The sequence below is a fragment of the Alosa alosa genome, chromosome 22 (genome assembly GCF_017589495.1).
Source record: "Alosa alosa isolate M-15738 ecotype Scorff River chromosome 22, AALO_Geno_1.1, whole genome shotgun sequence".
NCBI classification, from domain to species: domain Eukaryota; kingdom Metazoa; phylum Chordata; class Actinopteri; order Clupeiformes; family Clupeidae; genus Alosa; species Alosa alosa.
In genome coordinates, this window is record NC_063210.1 from 1,395,404 (window position 1) to 1,414,042 (window position 18,639).

At 38.7% G+C, this 18,639-nt stretch overlaps 3 protein-coding genes across 3 annotated transcripts in view; 2 read left to right on the plus strand and 1 right to left on the minus strand.

Moving 5' to 3' along the window:
* Positions 1 to 1,135: 1,135 nt before the first annotated feature.
* fh (fumarate hydratase) lies at positions 1,136 to 10,768 on the plus strand. The gene is made up of 10 exons (XM_048234112.1): positions 1,136 to 1,292; positions 1,793 to 1,927; positions 2,044 to 2,154; positions 3,730 to 3,906; positions 4,016 to 4,198; positions 7,521 to 7,686; positions 8,451 to 8,654; positions 9,545 to 9,672; positions 10,312 to 10,465; positions 10,583 to 10,768. The coding sequence occupies exons 1-10, from the start codon at positions 1,176 to 1,178 to the stop codon at positions 10,723 to 10,725; spliced, it is 1,518 nt and encodes a 505-aa protein (XP_048090069.1). The 5' UTR covers positions 1,136 to 1,175; the 3' UTR covers positions 10,726 to 10,768.
* A 2,687-nt stretch (positions 10,769 to 13,455) lies between these two features.
* On the plus strand, positions 13,456 to 14,315 carry grem2b (gremlin 2, DAN family BMP antagonist b). The gene is made up of 2 exons (XM_048233694.1): positions 13,456 to 13,500; positions 13,706 to 14,315. The coding sequence occupies exon 2, from the start codon at positions 13,753 to 13,755 to the stop codon at positions 14,242 to 14,244; it is 492 nt and encodes a 163-aa protein (XP_048089651.1). The 5' UTR covers positions 13,456 to 13,500; positions 13,706 to 13,752; the 3' UTR covers positions 14,245 to 14,315.
* Positions 14,316 to 14,958: 643 nt separating this feature from the next.
* Positions 14,959 to 18,639, minus strand: part of fmn2b (formin 2b) — a 42,275-nt gene continuing 38,594 nt past the window's right edge. Inside the window, 2 exon segments of the mRNA XM_048233391.1 lie at positions 14,959 to 15,973; positions 16,081 to 16,174. Of these exon segments, the coding sequence (XP_048089348.1) occupies positions 15,944 to 15,973; positions 16,081 to 16,174 (124 nt within the window). The 3' untranslated portion in view covers positions 14,959 to 15,943.

The following is an 18,639-nucleotide window of genomic DNA, read 5'->3' on the forward strand; positions in this document are numbered from 1 at the left end:
CTATTTAAGTTAACGACGTGATTGTCGTGAAAGCACGATTCATTCGATTCATAGCTGGAACGAAAGAGAACGTTATATGGCGACAGAAATCAACAATCAAAAAAGCCACTTTGATTTTTTGCTGTTTTCATTAATACAAAGGTGGGTGACCCCCCCTCCTAGACAAAAAAAAGTTAGGTGACCCTCCCCTCAACAAAGAATAAAAAGACATGACCCTCCCCTATATGTTATTGTTTTTATATTATTGATTGAATGGACATTATTGTTTATTATTGATTTTTTCCTTCATTGTCATTGCTTATTTTATTAGGCTATAGATTGAATTGACATTGTTGTTTATTATTGCTATTCTCCTTATTATAGTTTGACCAACATTCTAATCTGTTCCCTGTTAAATGTTAAATATTATATTGTTTTTGTATTTGTATGTCACTTTGGACAAAAGCGTCTGCCAAATCCCATAACCATAACCATAAAATACATCTCCAGAACTCAGCTTACTGCCCTTTATAGTACACATAGCTTCTTTTCCCCCAAAACCCACTCTTTGATTTTATACAATAGGCTACAAACATGCTACATTGATTTTATACATTAGGCTACATGCTGAGTTCAGTAGATGTGTTTTGACATGGGTAGGTGAAAAGGTCAAGCCGCATAATAGATTTATAGCATTTTTAACAGTAAAAATGTATATAAAATCAAAAGGTGCGTTTTGAAAAAAAAAAAAAAGCTTTGTGTACTATGTAGGGCAGTTAGCTGACTTCAGCAGATGTGTTTGACATGGGTAGGTAAAAAGGTCAAGCCGCATAATAGATAAATGTATAAAATCAAAGGGCGTTTTTTTTGGAGAAAATAAGCTTTGTGTTATATCTAGGGCAGTTAACTGAGTTCACCAGATGTGTTTTAGCATGGTTAAGTCAAAAGGTGAAGCCACATAATAGATTTAAATAAATTATCAACATAAATATTGCTTAAAATCAAAATATGTTTTTTTTTTTTTTTTTTTTTACCGACCATGGTGAATTGGTGTTACCTTGATCTTGTACCCCATCACATGCAGCCACGGAAGAACCTGATACTAAACAATCCCACCCACTCACAGAGCCATGCTGTTGGTGTTCTTTGGTTCCGCCCTTCCAGCACTGGTGTGTCTTGTTTGATGAGCCAGCGCCATGTATCGCTCAGTGAGGAACCTCCAGCGATTTAACAACCTCCTGCGTCTGCAGAGTGGCGTTGGTGTCAGACACGGCGCCCCAGTGGTTGGAGTGATACACATTTATTCACGAATGGTATGAGTTTTTAATTCGTTGAAAAATATCGTTAACGTTAGCGTATGAGATTGTCTAATGACCTTTTCTATGCAATTGTTAGCTATCGCTAACCTAGCTAACAAGGCAGTCTAATGGCAGTCTAGCAAGTAGCTTCTAGTAAGTTAGATCTATCTTAGTTTACGAGCCGTAACGCCAAGTGATTGTGGCAGTTCTTTTGTAACTTGCAACGTTAGATGTGTGTAATATAATTGAAATGAATCGTAAAGCGAAACGTACAAGTAGGTTGAACTAACGTTACCTCAACAGTTGTGGGGCAAGGTCAAATCAGACTCCTGGTTAACTTGCTAACGTAAAGAATACGCTGTCTTGATTCTGGTAAAAGCTAGCTAGCTAACCTTTAAGCTTGATGTAACTGCTAGTTCAGCTATTTATAGCCTGTATGTCGAGGTCCAAACGACAAGTATCCTATTGCACAGTATATGTGCAGATGTCTGAAAATCATCATTTATTTTGCCCAGGCAAGTTCAGAATCCTTTAGACTTGAACGTGACACGTTCGGGGAGCTGAAGGTACCAAGTGACAAGTACTATGGAGCTCAAACTGTCAGATCCACCATGAATTTCAAAATCGGAGGTGTGACGGAGAGAATGCCTGTAAGTCATTGAAAATGTCCCTTGATAATACAGTTCATACATTGCTTTTCTGAAAAGGGTACAGGGCTACAATAAATTGTGAAATTAATTATGTACTATCTATTTTTTTTTCCCAGATTCCGGTTATCAGAGCATTTGGGATTCTAAAGAGAGCTGCTGCAGAGGTTAACACAGACTATGGTTTGGATCCAAAGATTGCTGAGGCAATTGTCAAAGCTGCTGATGAGGTACTGAAAGATAAGTTACAAGTATTATTTGAGAGCTACAGACATAGAACAGACAGCAAGAGGGCCAAAAGGCAGAATTAGCTAAATTTGACACACAGGGTCTGTACAAAACGGAAGGCAGCTGTCTGCTGCCTCGCTGTCTTCAGCTCTCTACCGAGTCACTTGCCGTAACAGGCATCAAGGTACCGGCTACGAACTTTGTTTCGGACAGCCTAGCAAGATAGCAACACAGAACGCCGTTGTCAGGATACCAGAAGGGTCATTCCACGTCTACAAAATGCACCATTGACATCAATATGTTTTGTACAGAGCTACCACAGGTTACTCTATACAACCACAGATGGCAGTGTGGTGACTCTATATAAAACATATTGATGTCAATGGGGCATTTTGCCCATGTTCAGGGTGGAAAATAAAAAAAGAAAGATTTGCATAAGACAAGTCAAATGGGTGTTTTCAAAAAGAAGGGGTCATGGAGAATAAAGAAAAACATATTTAAAAAATCTTTGTATATTCCCACAAGGTGTTTGGGTGCTCTGAAAATGATAACCAAAATGATTTTTCAGACTTGTGAGGTCTGCTGTTCAGACCCTGAAGGGATTTATTTTCTGTTTATTGCTTTTTGTGAGAGTGTTTCTACTTATCTCAGTAAGGAAAATAAATCAAGAGCCTATGTTGAGTACAAATATGTCTTCTGAAGGCTTGAACTGAGCCCAGCCAAAAACTCCAATAAAATTTGTATCAACTTTGAGGGACAGCTATGACCATGCAGGATTATCCAGACCAAACGTGACGATTTTGCTACATACTATTCCTATTTATGTACCAGCATGCAAAATTTGAGCCTCCTACATGGTTTAGTTCTTGCGCTGTGGGCTTGTGAACTTTGACAAAAAAAAGAGGCCGAACAAAATCGACACCCCCCTCCCCCTGTAAAACTGGCTGTATCTTGGAAAGTATTGATCTTACATAAGAGTAATTTTACAGTGTGTCTCCTGGGTAACATAGGTACACCTGGTCATTTTTTCAGAATTTTTTGAGACCTAAGTGCGTGGGCCCTGGTTGAACTGACGTGGAATGACCCAGAAAGAAGAATAATGCAACGTTCGATTGCTCACAATAAAATAGAATTTTGGACGTTGAAGGCAGCATGAAGGATATATCTAGAAAGAAGAATAACGCAACGTTCGATTGCTCACAATAAAATAGAATTTTGGACGTTGAAGGCAGCATGAAGGATATACCCAGAAATAAGAATAACGCAACGTTCGATTGCTCACAATAAAATAGAATTTTGGACGTTGAAGGCAGCATGAAGGATATATCTATGCTGCCTTTAAAATTGGGCAAAACGAAGGTGTCTTATAAGGCAGCCTTTTTTTATTCGGACATGCCATGATGCCTCGCTCCCCTGTTAGATATCTTATAAGGCAGCATTTTTTCCCATTTAGTACAGGCCCAAAGTGTAGTCACATAGTCTTGACTAAATAATGGGGAAGGGGAGTAACGCTGTTGTTCACTTGCTGAATACTGTACATGGTGTTTTCCCTCAATATATGACTTTGTGCTGTTTAGGTAACTGCTGGAAAACTGGATGACCACTTTCCTCTAGTGGTGTGGCAGACAGGATCAGGCACTCAGACTAACATGAACGTCAATGAGGTGATTAGCAACAGAGCCATTGAGATCCTTGGAGGAAAGCTGGGCAGTAAGGATCCTGTCCACCCCAATGATCATGTCAATAAAAGTCAGGTATGTTTTCCACTGATAAGTACTGTGTCTAAGTTAATCACAAAGACTTAAAGCCAAGTGTTCAAAGGAAGGTGAAATATTTAGTAGAGAATGTTTTTATGATTTCCAGAGCTCTAATGATACGTTTCCCACGGCCATGCACATTGCTGCAGCCAGAGAGGTCCATGAGGTTGTCCTTCCTGGGCTTCAAACTCTTCATGACGCCTTGGCTGCCAAAGCTTTAGAGTTCAAAGATATAATAAAGATTGGACGCACTCACACACAGGATGCCGTTCCTCTCTCCCTTGGACAGGTACAGAATCTCATACGCCCATGTCTGCTTTTTGTCTTGACACAGTTGCATAAAACAGTTTATTGTTTATTTAACGGTGTATTTCAACAGGGTTCCCATGGGAATTTCTGAAATATCATCTATTTGAATTTTAAAAAGTCTATGCCAGATATGGAAAGCAGGGGATTCGATCATATTTTGACAAAGTCATGGAATATCAGGGAATTTTGTTTGTGTAATTTTCAACATTTAATTGCCATTTATCAATGGTTAATTACATGCTTCTAGTAATACTGTCACTGTATTTCTGGTCAGCATTTAGGTAAACTGGTTTTCCATACATTATAGATCATGGAAGTGCAGCTTTTTAGTCAGTGTAAGTCAGGGAAATCTGTGAATTTCACATTTGAATAAGAGTGGGAACCCTATTTGAAGACTGTGCACAACCACCCTGAATTGTTTTTTTTATTTATTGTGAGTTGGGAGGGTGTTTTAGGGGTTACACAGACAGAGCACTTTGAAAAAGGAGAAGATTACACTCCTTTTGGCAAATATTAATGAGAGGGGCAGTCATTGCCTACTGGTTAGGGCTTCAGGCTTGGAGCCGAAGGGGTGCTGGTTCAATCCCCGACCAGTGGGAACGGCTGAAGTGCCCTTGAGCAAGGCACCTAACCCCTCACTGCTTCCTGAGCGCCACTGTAGCAAGGCAGCTCACTGCTCCGGGTTTGTGTGTGCTCTGTGTTCACTGTGTGCTCTGTGTGTTTCACTAATTCACGGATGGGATAAATGCGGAGACCAAATTCCGTGTATACGCAAGTATACTTGGCCTACAAACCTGATTTTACATTTAATGATTAATCAAACTCAAACAAAAATTATTCAGGTCATGCAGTCATGTTATAATATTATATTGTGTTAAAGATACTGTGTTGTTAGAGAATGATTTTTTTTAGATTAATGTCATTGTGCAGAGTACAAGTACAAAGACAACGAAATGCAGATGCAAATGTAGTTAGTAGTTTGAACAAAGGGATATGCCTTTTCTAGGATCTAGCGTAATTGGAGGCAATTGGAAAGAGTATGTCTTCAATGAGTGTAACTATTTTGTGGAGCTACTTTTTGACTGTCAGCAATGTGACTTCATTCATTTAATTTAAGACAGTATTTCACTAATCCAAACCATGCAAACTAAGGTTACATACTGTACGTGTAGGGCTGAACGATTTTGGAAAATAATCTAATTGCGATTTCTTCCCCCAGTATTGAGAAAGCAATAATATGTGATTATTTTTAAGCTCTTTCACTTCTGTATTATTCAACAAAGACAAGCACTAAATTATTCTATAGTATGACCAACACAATATTAGATCAATTAAACATAGGCCTGGACTCCAGGAAGGAACAGTTTATGTTATGATGACATTACAGTAGGTGATAGTTGATATGAATAAATATTTTATATTTAACTACTTCAATCACATTAGTAGGGCTATATATTGTTGAACTTCCAGCCTTGTAAATATGTAATAATTCTTAAATGTTTCTATTTTGTTTTGTATTTTATGTAGATATGATCTTCTTTCGTTAGTTACATGCATTGGCACTGACACGGCTTCTCCTTGGCCCGCTCTCTCTCATACACGCACGCACACACAGACCTGGTCCTTTCCTACTTGCACGTGAATCGTAACAAACTAGATTATTGCAGTGCAAAATGCAGACGAATGACAGTTCAGCTTGGTGTTCACTAAAGGTTAGCATCATCAACACTGCAATGCAAATTATGTTCACTTATACTACCTCCAGACCGCTGCGCTCCTCTGACGAACGACGTCTAGCTCTACCACCGGTACGCTCAAGCCAATCCAAACTTTTCTCATCTGTTGTTCCTCGTTGGTGGAACACACTGCCAGTTCCTACAAGGGCAGGGACATCCTTTTCCACTTTCAAAAACTCCTGAAGACCCAGCTCTTTAGAGAACATCTACTCTCGTAGCAACACTTACAACAAGTCTTACTGATCCTAGCACTCACCAGCCGTTTTAAACTGACAAGTAACTGTTAAAATACAGCACTCACCGACGCACTTATTCTTACTGTACTCTAATGTGTTTTTTAAACTGTCCTAAAATTGTGAGAATTGTTCTAAAACTTACTGTTTACCATGTTGTTAGTCGCTTTGGTTAAAAAAGCGTCAGCCAAATGTAATGGAATGTAATGTAATGTTCAATACGCATGCATGCAAATGAACTAGTTTGTTCTTATCACAAAAAAGTCAATAACAGAGACAAACAGGCAAAGTTATCAGCAGTTAGCAGCATGCATGTAGCCTAAGAACCTTAGGTTGTAAGCTAATGTTAGAACAGCTGGGTTTTTGGTGGTTAGCTGTGTCAACTACTCGCGGATAACATTAGGCATTAATTAATTAACTGTGACATGAAATGTTTGCGGCACCAACATATCACAAATGCCCCCTCTTTCACTGTACTCTAGTAAACAAAGTTACCAGCATAGGTGAATGGCTACTGTGTAGCCTAAACAGTTGTGAAGTTTTAATAGTTTTAATAGTCAGCTGGAGTGGTAAATTAAGCAAAAAAAACCTGCATAGTTCACCTAAAGTTACCAGCGAGAGTTGCAGCTCAGAGGAAGGAGACAAGAGAAAGAACTAGAGCCAGGTGACGTGACATATTGCACAGTGTAATCGCAGCTTTCGCAGATAGAAAATGGTGTTTCTTCATATCGCGATATTATCACAAATGCAATTAATCGTTTAGCTCTACATAGGTGTGTGCAAATAATTATAGCATCAATCAAGCACTCATTAAAAGACAAAGGAATTTATTTAATAAGTAAAACTATGTACGAATTCCCCCTTTCCTCAATTTTCAATGTACTGTATAGTATAATCATTTAGAGCTAAGTTGGTACCCAATTTGTCTAAAACCAATGAAATGGGTAATGCGTCTTTCCATGTCAACAGTGCATAGTGCAATACCAGGTGTACTGTATTAACTATCTCTTCAAGATGGCTTATGGACTGACTGACTGACTTTTACTTTTACTCTTATTTTTTTTATTTTTTTTCATTTAATGAGATGACTATAATTTTAACAACCTTTTTGTTTGTGAAGTGACCTTGAGTGTCATGAAAGGTGCTTTAAATAAAATGTATTATTATTATTACTGGGCATGCATCGGCAATATCAGAGACTCCGCATTACAAGTCAGTGTAGTGTCAAAATGAGCATGAATGAATTGATTTTAATTTAATTGATTCATTTGATTTCCTAGGAGTCTTACCAGACCACTGGTACTGATAACAAATGTGCTTCTCTGTCATACAGGAGTTTGGTGGTTATGTCCAACAAGTGAAGTACAGCATAGAGCGGGTCAAGGCAGCCATGCCTAGAGTGTATGAGTTGGCAGCTGGAGGAACAGCAGTGGGCACTGGCCTAAACACACGAATTGGTTTTGCTGAGAAGGTTGCCGAAAAAGTCTCTGCCCTCACAGGTAAGCAGTAGTGAGAAGGGAGCATTGCAGATGCTCTAATGTATTAATGAAAGTCAAGTCATTTGATGTACCTGTGACTACAGTTTCAAATATTATGAAGAGGTTTAAGGTCTGTGGGATAGTTAACCTCCTTGGATGTGGTTGCAAGAGGATAATGGACCCTAGACTGCACAGAAGAATAGTGTGAATGTGAAAGAAAAGGTTTCTGCACAACTGGATTCTGTGAGAGCATAAAGAAATCTCACAATCAAGACAATCAAGGCATCCTGAAGGAAAACAACTGTATAGTGTAAAAAGGCTCTGTCTCAGGTGCAGACCATGGGTCTTCCATCAGGATAATGACACAGAACACACAGCTAAAAACACCCAAGAATACAGAAATTGTATGTTGACAGTGATTCCTTTTAATGGCTGTGCAACACAATAAGGATACTATCATTTTTGCCCATGTAATTTTCATTTGTTTTATTATTTATAATGGGGGATCAAGTGTCAAAACCCAAGTCTGATCTTGTATTTCCTGTATTTATTTAGCATAGAATAAAAGACTAATGGCAACTACTGTCAGTTTCAAGTTATTTCAAGTTATAGAAACCATTTATAAGGGAGCATTCAGTGTGAATTAGATGGTGAATACAAAATTGTATTACAAAGCTAATGACATAGATACAGTAAAACATGTATGTAAAAATATCAGAATGTAAATAGCAAATCAAGATACATGTGAACTAACTGAAGTTTTTGGTTCATTTCTGAATGGTCAGGTCTGCCATTTGTGACTGCGCCAAACAAATTTGAAGCACTGGCTGCCCATGATGCCCTGGTAGAACTAAGTGGAGCCCTAAACACCGTTGCTGTCAGTATGATGAAGATTGCCAATGACATCCGCTTCCTGGGATCAGGTCCACGTTCTGGCCTGGGCGAACTTGTCCTGCCAGAGAATGAGCCAGGCAGTAGCATCATGCCTGGTAAGTCAATGATGCTTAAAATATGTCTAAAATAGAGATGCTGTCTAAAATAGAAATGCACCGATATGGAATGTCAGAGGCAATAACAATGACCGATATTTATCTGTTTGTTGTAGCTGATAATGATACAATAAGTAAGGGATAACTGCCGCCAAGGTGTCCTGTTATACGGAATTAATGGACGAGGGCGAGGGGCAAAGAACTCCCCAACGCGTAACGGATGGGAGTTTACTCCGCCCAAGTCCATTAATTCCATATAACAGGACACCTTGAATGCCGTTATCCCGCTTATCACCCGTTGCCACTATAGGCAATAGTCATGCCTTTATAGCACGCAAAGGAAACAGGCGGTTCTGTTTACAAAGAAGCTGACTTGTTCAGTTTGTTGTACATCTTTCTGTGGCCCTAACAGCGATAGCATGGATAGATAGCTTGTTAACAGTTGATTCCATAGTTGTGAAGCTATGCTTCCAGGCTCAACCGTCTAATGGGACGGTTCATAGGTGTCCCATTATTCAGAATTAATAGCCACCCCACCAGCCAATCAGAAAAGAGTATTTATTCTCTCTGGATTATAACTGATAATATTATTCTTGCATTTGTGAAAAGTGAAGGGGACAGTATTTTATAAGCAGTATTTAATAACTAATTTTACCTAAGCCAATGATGAACAGAACTCATAGGCCTGTCAATGGTACAGCTGCAAAACTAGTCAACAAAATAGCAGTCTTGTTATAATGGTGGTGTGGCTCCTTTAAGGTGAATGTGACATCAGTGAGTGAGTGTTAGTAGCACAGAGAGATGGTTAACACCGAAACTAAAAGCTTTTTAGAAAAAAGCCTTTTATCATGATGTTCAATTTATGCGTCAATTTTGTTCTTCTCCCTCAGGTAAAGTGAACCCTACTCAGTGTGAGGCCATGACTATGGTGGCAGCTCAAATAATGGGAAACCATGTGGCTGTCACTATTGGAGGCAGCAATGGACACTTTGAACTCAATGTCTTCAAACCAATGATAGTAAGTGTGAAGAATCATCTTATTATGCAGGGTTGGAGTAGATGTGTGTGTAGACTGTATGTAGAGTATGTAGATTGGATTTCTCAGATGGGCTCATTATTACTCCAACTCTAGAGAATGCTGAATCTTTACCAATAGTGTAACAATAACGATTTATGTCCATGAAATGGTTTATGGTGGTTATAATGTGCTCAAATTTGGATGTGAAACTCTCTGAATTCACATCAGAGAATCACAATTACCCATGTACAAAATTATTCAACCCCATTCATTATCCCTTATGTAATGCATGACTATAGTAATCTAAGAGCTCAGACAAATTAGAATTATACCCTTAAGAGTGTATACATGTATTCACAGCGAACTTCAGTTGTGTCTTTCTCATCATGGTTTAAAGTCAAATCATCAGAATTTCCTTTATTGCCTGGTGTCCTCAATACAGAATGACAAATAATTACTGGAATCAATCAACTTGAACTAAAATTAAAAATGTTGTTGATGATTGATGTGGTGAGGTTGAGGTTCCCCAGATTTAACAAGGTCTAGTTCTACCTTCTTCTTCGTAGTTTGATGATAAGATGATATGTTTTTCTCAGCTATTGACAAAAGTGTCTTTAAACCCCCACCCCCCCACCCCAGATAAAAAATGTGCTGAACTCTGCAAGGCTGCTGGGAGATGCTTCTGTCTCTTTCACAAACAACTGTGTGGTTGGCATTGCACCAAATACGGAAAGGATTAATAAGCTGATGAATGAATCCCTAATGCTGGTGACTGCACTTAATCCACACATCGGTATGTGTACCCATCAGGGAGAAACTGTTTTCTTAAAAGCTAAGAAGCTCAAAAATGAACCTTCTATATCCTGTAATGACACTACACTACTAATGTTAGCATGTACTTTTTTCACAGGTTACGACAAAGCCGCCAAAATTGCTAAGACAGCTCACAAAGAGGGCTCAACTCTAAAAGCAACAGCAATCAAGCTGGGCTATTTGACAGAGGAAGAATTTGACAAGTGGGTGAGGCCTCAGGAAATGCTTGGGCCCAAGTGAAGAAATTATATGTAAAATAAAGATGTTTTTGATTAATATGTGATCATTCTGTTTGCTTTGACTTAATTCTTTGTTATATTTCGTTAGCACCATGATCAGTCATTATGAGTATTCTCCTAATGCACTTTACAAAGCCAGGTCTCGGTGACATTTATTCATTTAGCAGACACTTTTTCCTAAGGACTTAAATCTGTCAATTATATTACATTGTCCCCGGAGCAACTCTGGGTTAAGTGCTTTGCTCAAGGGCACAACAGTGGAAGCCGGGAGTTGAACCCACAACTTTTGACAGAACCCTGGTAAACGAAGGGAATGCAGGTTAGTATGGTCAAGGATGAATAAACAACATAAAGTAGTCCCCATTCTTTGGGCCTCCAGCTGGTGCCCTAGACATGCCACCACCTATAGAGCGGTGCTCAGACAATGGTGGAAGTGCCATTTGTCATGTTATGAGCTTATGTGCCATACAATGATTTTGGAAACATGTTAAGTAAAAAAGACTGTTAAGGTTGCCTTCAAGTCTTACAAGCTCTCATTGGTTACTTAGTGATTATTTAAAGATGCAATACCACAATATACACAGTCTTAGTGGTTTGATGTGCTTGAACTGCAAAACAAAATAAAATCATATAGTGTAAGTGCACTGATACATATCCTCATTAGCCTAGAAATCTAGACGCACCCTAGCTGCAGCAAATGTAATGTGCAGCCAGGATCCTACATCTTAATGTGGGTCTGGCTCATCAGGGTATATCTTCATTATGACACACACAAGCTTAATAATTATGGTCTTGAGTATTTTGCACAATTAAATCATGCTATTACACATGATTTGCTAATGTGTTTTAAAGCCACACTAGTTGTCATATTCACTACAAGGTCACAGAAATGCCACATGTAACACCAGGTGCTTCACACCCAATGCTGCCTCTGCCTATACCATGAAAACATGTTGTATGCTTAAACATGTGCACTGCCTCACTAAGACAAGTTTGCAACAACGTTTGGTGAAAGCCAAATGCAAGTCCATATCCCCATTGCACAAGTAGTGGTAACATTACACATCACTATGTCATATCTAGACTTGTACCATTGTAGACTAAAGACTAAATTAAAAAAGGTATATTGTATGTGTGTATGGGGGTTATGGTGTGTGTGTGTGTGTGTGTGTGTGTGTGTGTGGGGGGTAGTAGTGTGTGTATGTGTGTGTGGGGGATAATGGGGTGTGTTGGGGAGGGTATATTGTGTTTGTGTGTGGGATGATGGTGTGTATAAATGCCAATCCATGGGGTTACACTACGGTAGCGGCGGTCATAATTAATTTTAGGTGCTGAACAGAAATATGTCAGACAAATGTCTGCACACAACAAACTGCTCCCTAACTGAATAATGTTGTTGTTTTTTAACCACCACATATGACGTTTTGAGCCTTACTCAGACATGGTAAAATAAAAACATTACATCAGTTTGGTAGCAGCATCTAGAGGGAAAACTATCATCTTTGTGTATGTGTGTTTGTGGGTGGGTGCCTGTGTGTGTGTGTGTATGTGTTTCAGAAAGGTCCATTGTGTGCGTCTGTGTGAGTTCTGTGTTAGCTTGTGTGTGTATGTGTTTCAGAAAGGTCCATTGTGTGCGTCTGTGTATGAGTTGTGTGTTAGCTTGTGTGTGTGTATGTGTTTCAGGAAGGTCCATTGTGTGCGTCTGTGCGTGTGTGTTACTTCATGCAACCACTAGAGGGGAACCACATACTAAAGGGAGATGGCGATAAGGCACATCCACGCAAGTACTAGAGAGGCAGCTCGATGGGACCAGAGGATCACACTGCAGGAGCGTGAACATATGATCAACTGGACTTCTTCTGGAATAGCTTCACCCAAAACACCCTGGGGTCTGAACATCTTTCTCCACAGGTAAAACACCCTCCAGTAGCTCTTCATAATATTGCATACACCACTTGAAAAAACCTACTTACAAAAGACTGTCATATGTATTATTCATATTCTCACTTAATTCAGAGCTGATTCATATTCTGATTTGATTTATTTTCATTTTCTATGTCAGTACTGACTGGCTTGACTTAACAACTAAACAACCAGCCTACTTATGTTACTCTTATAGAGTGACAGCTCAAGTTGTAACATGATATGACTGTTTAGAGTATAATTGGCTCTAAGCAGATGGAAAATAGCAAAATAATTTTGTTCAGAAATTAGCATTAGTTACGGTATGTGTGTTTGAGATCTCAGTCTCTGTAGTTTGAGTATAGAAAAGGGTTAATGATCCAATTAATTATTTCTCACTGAACTGGTGACTGCTCCACCTAGCACTGTTAGCTTGTGTAGTAAAGAGGATTTGGGAGAAGGAAAACATGGGTTTTACTATTCTTACTACAAATGTGCATCATTTATACTGAATTAAGTGAGAAAGTGAAGCTGAACCTTTAATTTATTTGGTAATTCACTACAGGTAGTCAGTTAAAATCTATTTGAATATACAAATGCAACAATGATTTCATAGAAATTAAAATCATTTAACAATATGACCAAATCCAGTATATCAGCGGGAGATAAGATTTACAATCATATACAATTTATTTATTTATTTTCAATTTGCTGTGTTGTCTGTCTTGTATGTCTTAGTGTCACGGGAACACTGGCGAATACGCCACTCCGTCTGGCATCTTTTATGTTTGTTATTTTTTAAATGTGGTGTCAAATTCTAAATTTCAAATGCCAAAGCTCTTCAATTGCTTGGACCAAGACATCTGCAAATTTGGTAGATATATTCCCATTTATGTTCTCCCTTGCAGGAAGCATCCATGCAGGATGCAGACTGCTTGATATTCAGTGAAAAAACAATGACCTTTGCATTTGTGTTCCAACTTGGGGCAATTAGATACATCAATCATTCTTCTGTAGAAGTACTTATCTCAATGCACCATTATTCGGTGAAAATGATTTTCTCTCCATTTTATTTACAGAAAGAATTAAATTTCAAACAAGAAGGACTTCAATAATTCTGCCAAGGATGAACTGTAGGGTTCTTTTGGTAGTGGTCTTCTGCTTAACAGCCACAGGCTCACACACAAACCAACCACAAGGCTCCATTCCTTCACGCTACAAGACTCATGGCAACACATCCAGCCGCCAGGCTCTTCACAACAAACAGGCCCTTCTGGCCTCTAGTCAGGAGGCACTAGTGGTGACTGAGCGCAAGTACTTGAGAAATGACTGGTGTAAGACTCAGTCCCTACGGCAGATTGTGAGCGAGGAGGGCTGTTTGAGCCGCACTGTGATCAATCGTTTTTGCTACGGCCAATGCAACTCTTTTTACATCCCGCATATGAAGGACCAGGAATCTTTCCAGAGCTGTGCTTTTTGCCAGCCACAGAAGTTCACCATGCTCACAGTTGAATTGGACTGCCCTGAACTGCAGCCAACCTTCCGTCATCGGAGGATTCAGCGGGTCAAACAGTGCAGATGTATCTCCAACAGCCCAGCCAAGTCCAGTGAGTGGTGAAGAGCATTTATTATGATACCCAAAAGACAGTGATGAACTAAATCTCTGATTAGCCAATGTAGGCTACAACATCAAAGGGAAAACCTCCATTATGTCAGCATTTTGAACTGAAAAGAATAAAAAAAATATTAACACACAAAGTCAGTTTGTCTTGATTCAGGACAGTGAAACTGGCTTCCAGACAAGCGATGTTGGGCAACGTCACTTCTGTTGCCCAGAGAGCTAGCTTGCTACTCCTTCTCCCTCCCTCCCTCCCTCCCTCCTGTGCAATTGAACCCTCCTAAACGCGCATCTCTGTTTATTGGCTGGAACACTGTTTATGTTTCGTGGTGCAGGTTGCACAAGTTTGTTTTTGTTGCTGTTTGCGGAGCCTGGGCTGTCTACAGAGACCACGTTTTTTTTACAGAGGACAGGCAGCTAGCGGATACTGAAATGTTTGCTGTATGTGACAAAAAATGTTTTAGCCTAAAAAACGCTTGGAGCACCTTTAATAATAAAACAAAAACAAGGTTTATGTTTTGTTTTAGACATGACATTCATTACATGAAATAGCACTTACATTCTATGGATCAGTGCTTCCCACCTGCTGCCCATGTGAAAACCTTTCCAGAATACATTATATTTCATTTATAGGCCTGTGTTTTATGTAAAACAGAACATATTCATAAACTGTGATAATTATTGTGACTTCTAAGTGAGATACAATCAAAGGTGTGAGAATAAAACATTGACTTTATTCATCCTTTTATTTTACATATTATATTGTTCTTAAAACAAAAAAAATATACACATTTATTGCACATGAAATAAACTCTGAACTTCTTAATTATTCACTGAGTGAAACGCAAAACTGACATGCTGGAAGTACAAAGTAAAAGTACTACAAGTGTATTACACAATATGTTCTCTTTACATTGGATCAAAATGCCTTTTTTACATACAATTTAGGAGAAAAGTCAGGCATGGTCAGTGAAAATGTATTTTGTAAAATTAATTTACACAAAGTAATGCCACACACCTCAAACAAACACTATTCACATTTTGAAGTAGTAGGATGATTTAAGAATGCTAAAGATTATTTAACACAATATTGTTCTGAATGTAACCATCATTACAAGCATCTGTCAACAGAGGACAACATACCAGACAGAAAAGAAATGCCTTTTTTTAGTCAGTGGAAATAATAGTGACCTACCTGTGTGTTATCTCCATTTACCAAGACTCATATGCATGAGGGTTATAATGATTTATATGATGTCTGGTAGAGGTGGTGCTTTCTTTAATTGGACAAGGGCATTTAATCATGAACTTTTCCATTAAAACCTTGGGGATTGACACAATGCACCACTGGGCACGGCCAAATCATATTTTACATATGTCAGTAAAACAGACATGTTTTACAACCCCCACCCCACCCCACACACACACACACACACACACACAGACACACACACACACATACAATAATAAAGATCATAATATTGCTTTAACAATGATTGCAAACTATACACAACTAAGATTCCAGAATATATAGTGTCATGCTGGATTTCAGGACGAATGTTTTTGTTGTGACTTTGAAATGGTGCTGCTGTTACATTCCACATAAAGAGCCTTGATATACCTCAGTACATGACATTCCTCTGATGACAGGTAGAACAGGAGTGGGTTAATTGCCCACATTCACTATTTTTAAAAATAATTAAGTCTTCCCAATTCCCAGTTTGGCTTTCTGCAGAGTAAAACAGGAAAATACAATGTCTCAGAATAAACTAGTATTCAATTTGCATTAGCGTAAAAATAACGAAATAAAAAAACTGCTATGAGAAAAAGACTCACGATTCCAGAAGCTTGTTTGGGTTTGACACTATAAGTGGCCTTCTCCTTCACTTGCTTGAAGTGTTCCTTTTTCAGTTCCTCTGCAGCTTTCACTCTAAAGGAAAACCAAGAAAAACTTAGTGATGGAAGGAATGTAGGCTATGTCTTAACCAGCAAAAAATGAACATGAAAATGATTACCGGCAATGTTTCAAGAGTGAGACATTAGGCAGGGTTCAATGTTTTTAATCATCAATTGAAATATCTCCATCAGCTCTGCAGTGAATAAACCTTCTTGACTCCTTAATGGACATGCGATATGAATGGACATGTGGTAGCACCCATGGGGTTTTAGCCTCCCTGCAAGCATGCCTGGCCCGCCTCCCAATCCGAGTGGTGGTCCAAACAAGATCACAGTCATGGACTATTCTAAAACTTCCAACTTCAGACAATTACTAGGGAGGCCTCCAGCTATATATATATATATATTATTATTATTTATATTTATATATATATATATATAAAATAAAACCTCAGCATAAGGCCAAAAGATCAGAACTATGACAGGAAGTAGAATAAATATGCTGTAACTACAATTTGAGTCTGTGAGCTCCCATGTGCATGTCCCCAGAGTGTAGCGCTGTAGCTGCCTGGCTGCATTAGCTGCTGGCTGTAGCAACTCAATCTAGGTACTGGTGACCTCGAGAAATGGATATCTATGTGAAAACTCAGCGGATTTCTCCTTTACCTTTTAAAATAAGGACCTGGTCTACTGAGAGTTAACATTTCAATGCATGTCAATTTTCACAGAACATGAAAACAAACACGATCTGATTACAATAAACACATTGTACACACACACAAACACTTACACATTCAAATGCTTATTTATCGCAGTAAAACATATGAGTAGAAAGCAGAGAGAAAAGGTTGACACAACTTGTTGATCTCCCCAGATTTAGTTTTGACCGGGTGCAAGTTAGACATTCATTTCTCCAAGGTCCTGTGTACATTTTTCAGAGAGACAGACAACTATACAGGCTTTAATTTACCTTCAACTAAAACAAAAGCTGCCAACCTCAGATTGAAAAAAGAGATTACATGAGCACTCTACATAATCCAGACAGATGCAACAGGAGCCAATTTATTTCACACATCAGCAGGGCAAAGCTAAAGGCATCTTAATTTTTTTGACAACATACAAACATATTACATATTTAAACCAACACAGTTCTTTTACCTTAACATAAAGGCTTCAAATACATTTTAATGATACGGTGACTTCTAAATGGTATAACTGACTAAACTAACTAATGGTAAATACTCATGTGTCCACAGAATGCCTGGTATCACTGGAACATGATCCTTTTCAGTTCTCAACGAATTGGATATCCAATCAGGATGAAATGGGTCTAGTACATTGACGACGATGGAGAAAGGGGGAATTCCTACAATGTGGTAATTTAAGTCATAGTTTGGAGGAGTGGATAATTGTAAAGATACAAAACAGTATCTGAATAGCAGAACTGGTATGTCTCTTTAATGCTATGAATACATAATCCAGAAAACATGCCCCAATCCAGAGAACATGCTTTATCCAACTTATCAACTTTGAGAAATGAGTAAACATGCCAAAAGCAAAAGAAAACGTTTATGGAAAATGTCTGGCTCAGCCGAGGTCATCACAATGTATGAGAAACATGATATGGAGGGTACATCTTGAGGCAGATTTGCAAAAGATAGCTATGGTCCAGTGAAAACGGCAAATTAGTAGAAAAGGAGAATTTCATCTCTTTTTAGGAGAACACATAATATATTTGTTGACTCAGTCTTATCAGCAAACCACATCGAACCACTGGAAGCTAAAGGTACCAATTAAGTATTCATTATATTACCAGGGTTAGAAAAAGGTTTAGGTCATTTCACCAGCTATCTCCACATTAAATGACTTCCAATTTGACAGATATAATCTAATATTAAACATATGGTGCATGTTCAGAGAGAAAAAAAAAAACTTCTGGCAGAAGCAGCACACATCAGGCAGTGTGCAGTACTCAGGGCGTAAGCAAGCTTTCTTACCTAAAATGCTTTTGTTCAGAGAAATACCATGATACTAAGCTATACTTGTGTGCTCAATATACCTGCTCAAACAAAATACAAATGGAATATATTAGAGACAGTTTGGGGGTATAAGCAATGTTGAAAAGTATGAACTACTGTTACATGCAATTAAATCAGTAGTTTAATTTCAGTAATGTACAGGAAAAGAGGCTAAATTCCTGGTGCTATTATTGGTTATGGACTTCTCACAGCTACTGATCGATCTACAACCAAGCCTAATTAAAGGCGCAGTCAGGGATTTTACACGATTTCAAGCCCATACAATGTTTTGTCACATTCAGCAATCATTTCCTAACGACTGCTAGCTGCCCATTCCGTGATTACACTGTAAATAAAACAGTCTCTGTTTTCAGTTTTCAGAGCCTGGGTTGCCCCCAAACAAAAACGAAACCCTGGGATTTCTCTAGGAATGCTGAAGGTAGGGGTGAGCTACCTCTCTGGTGTGTTTCGTTTGGTCCTT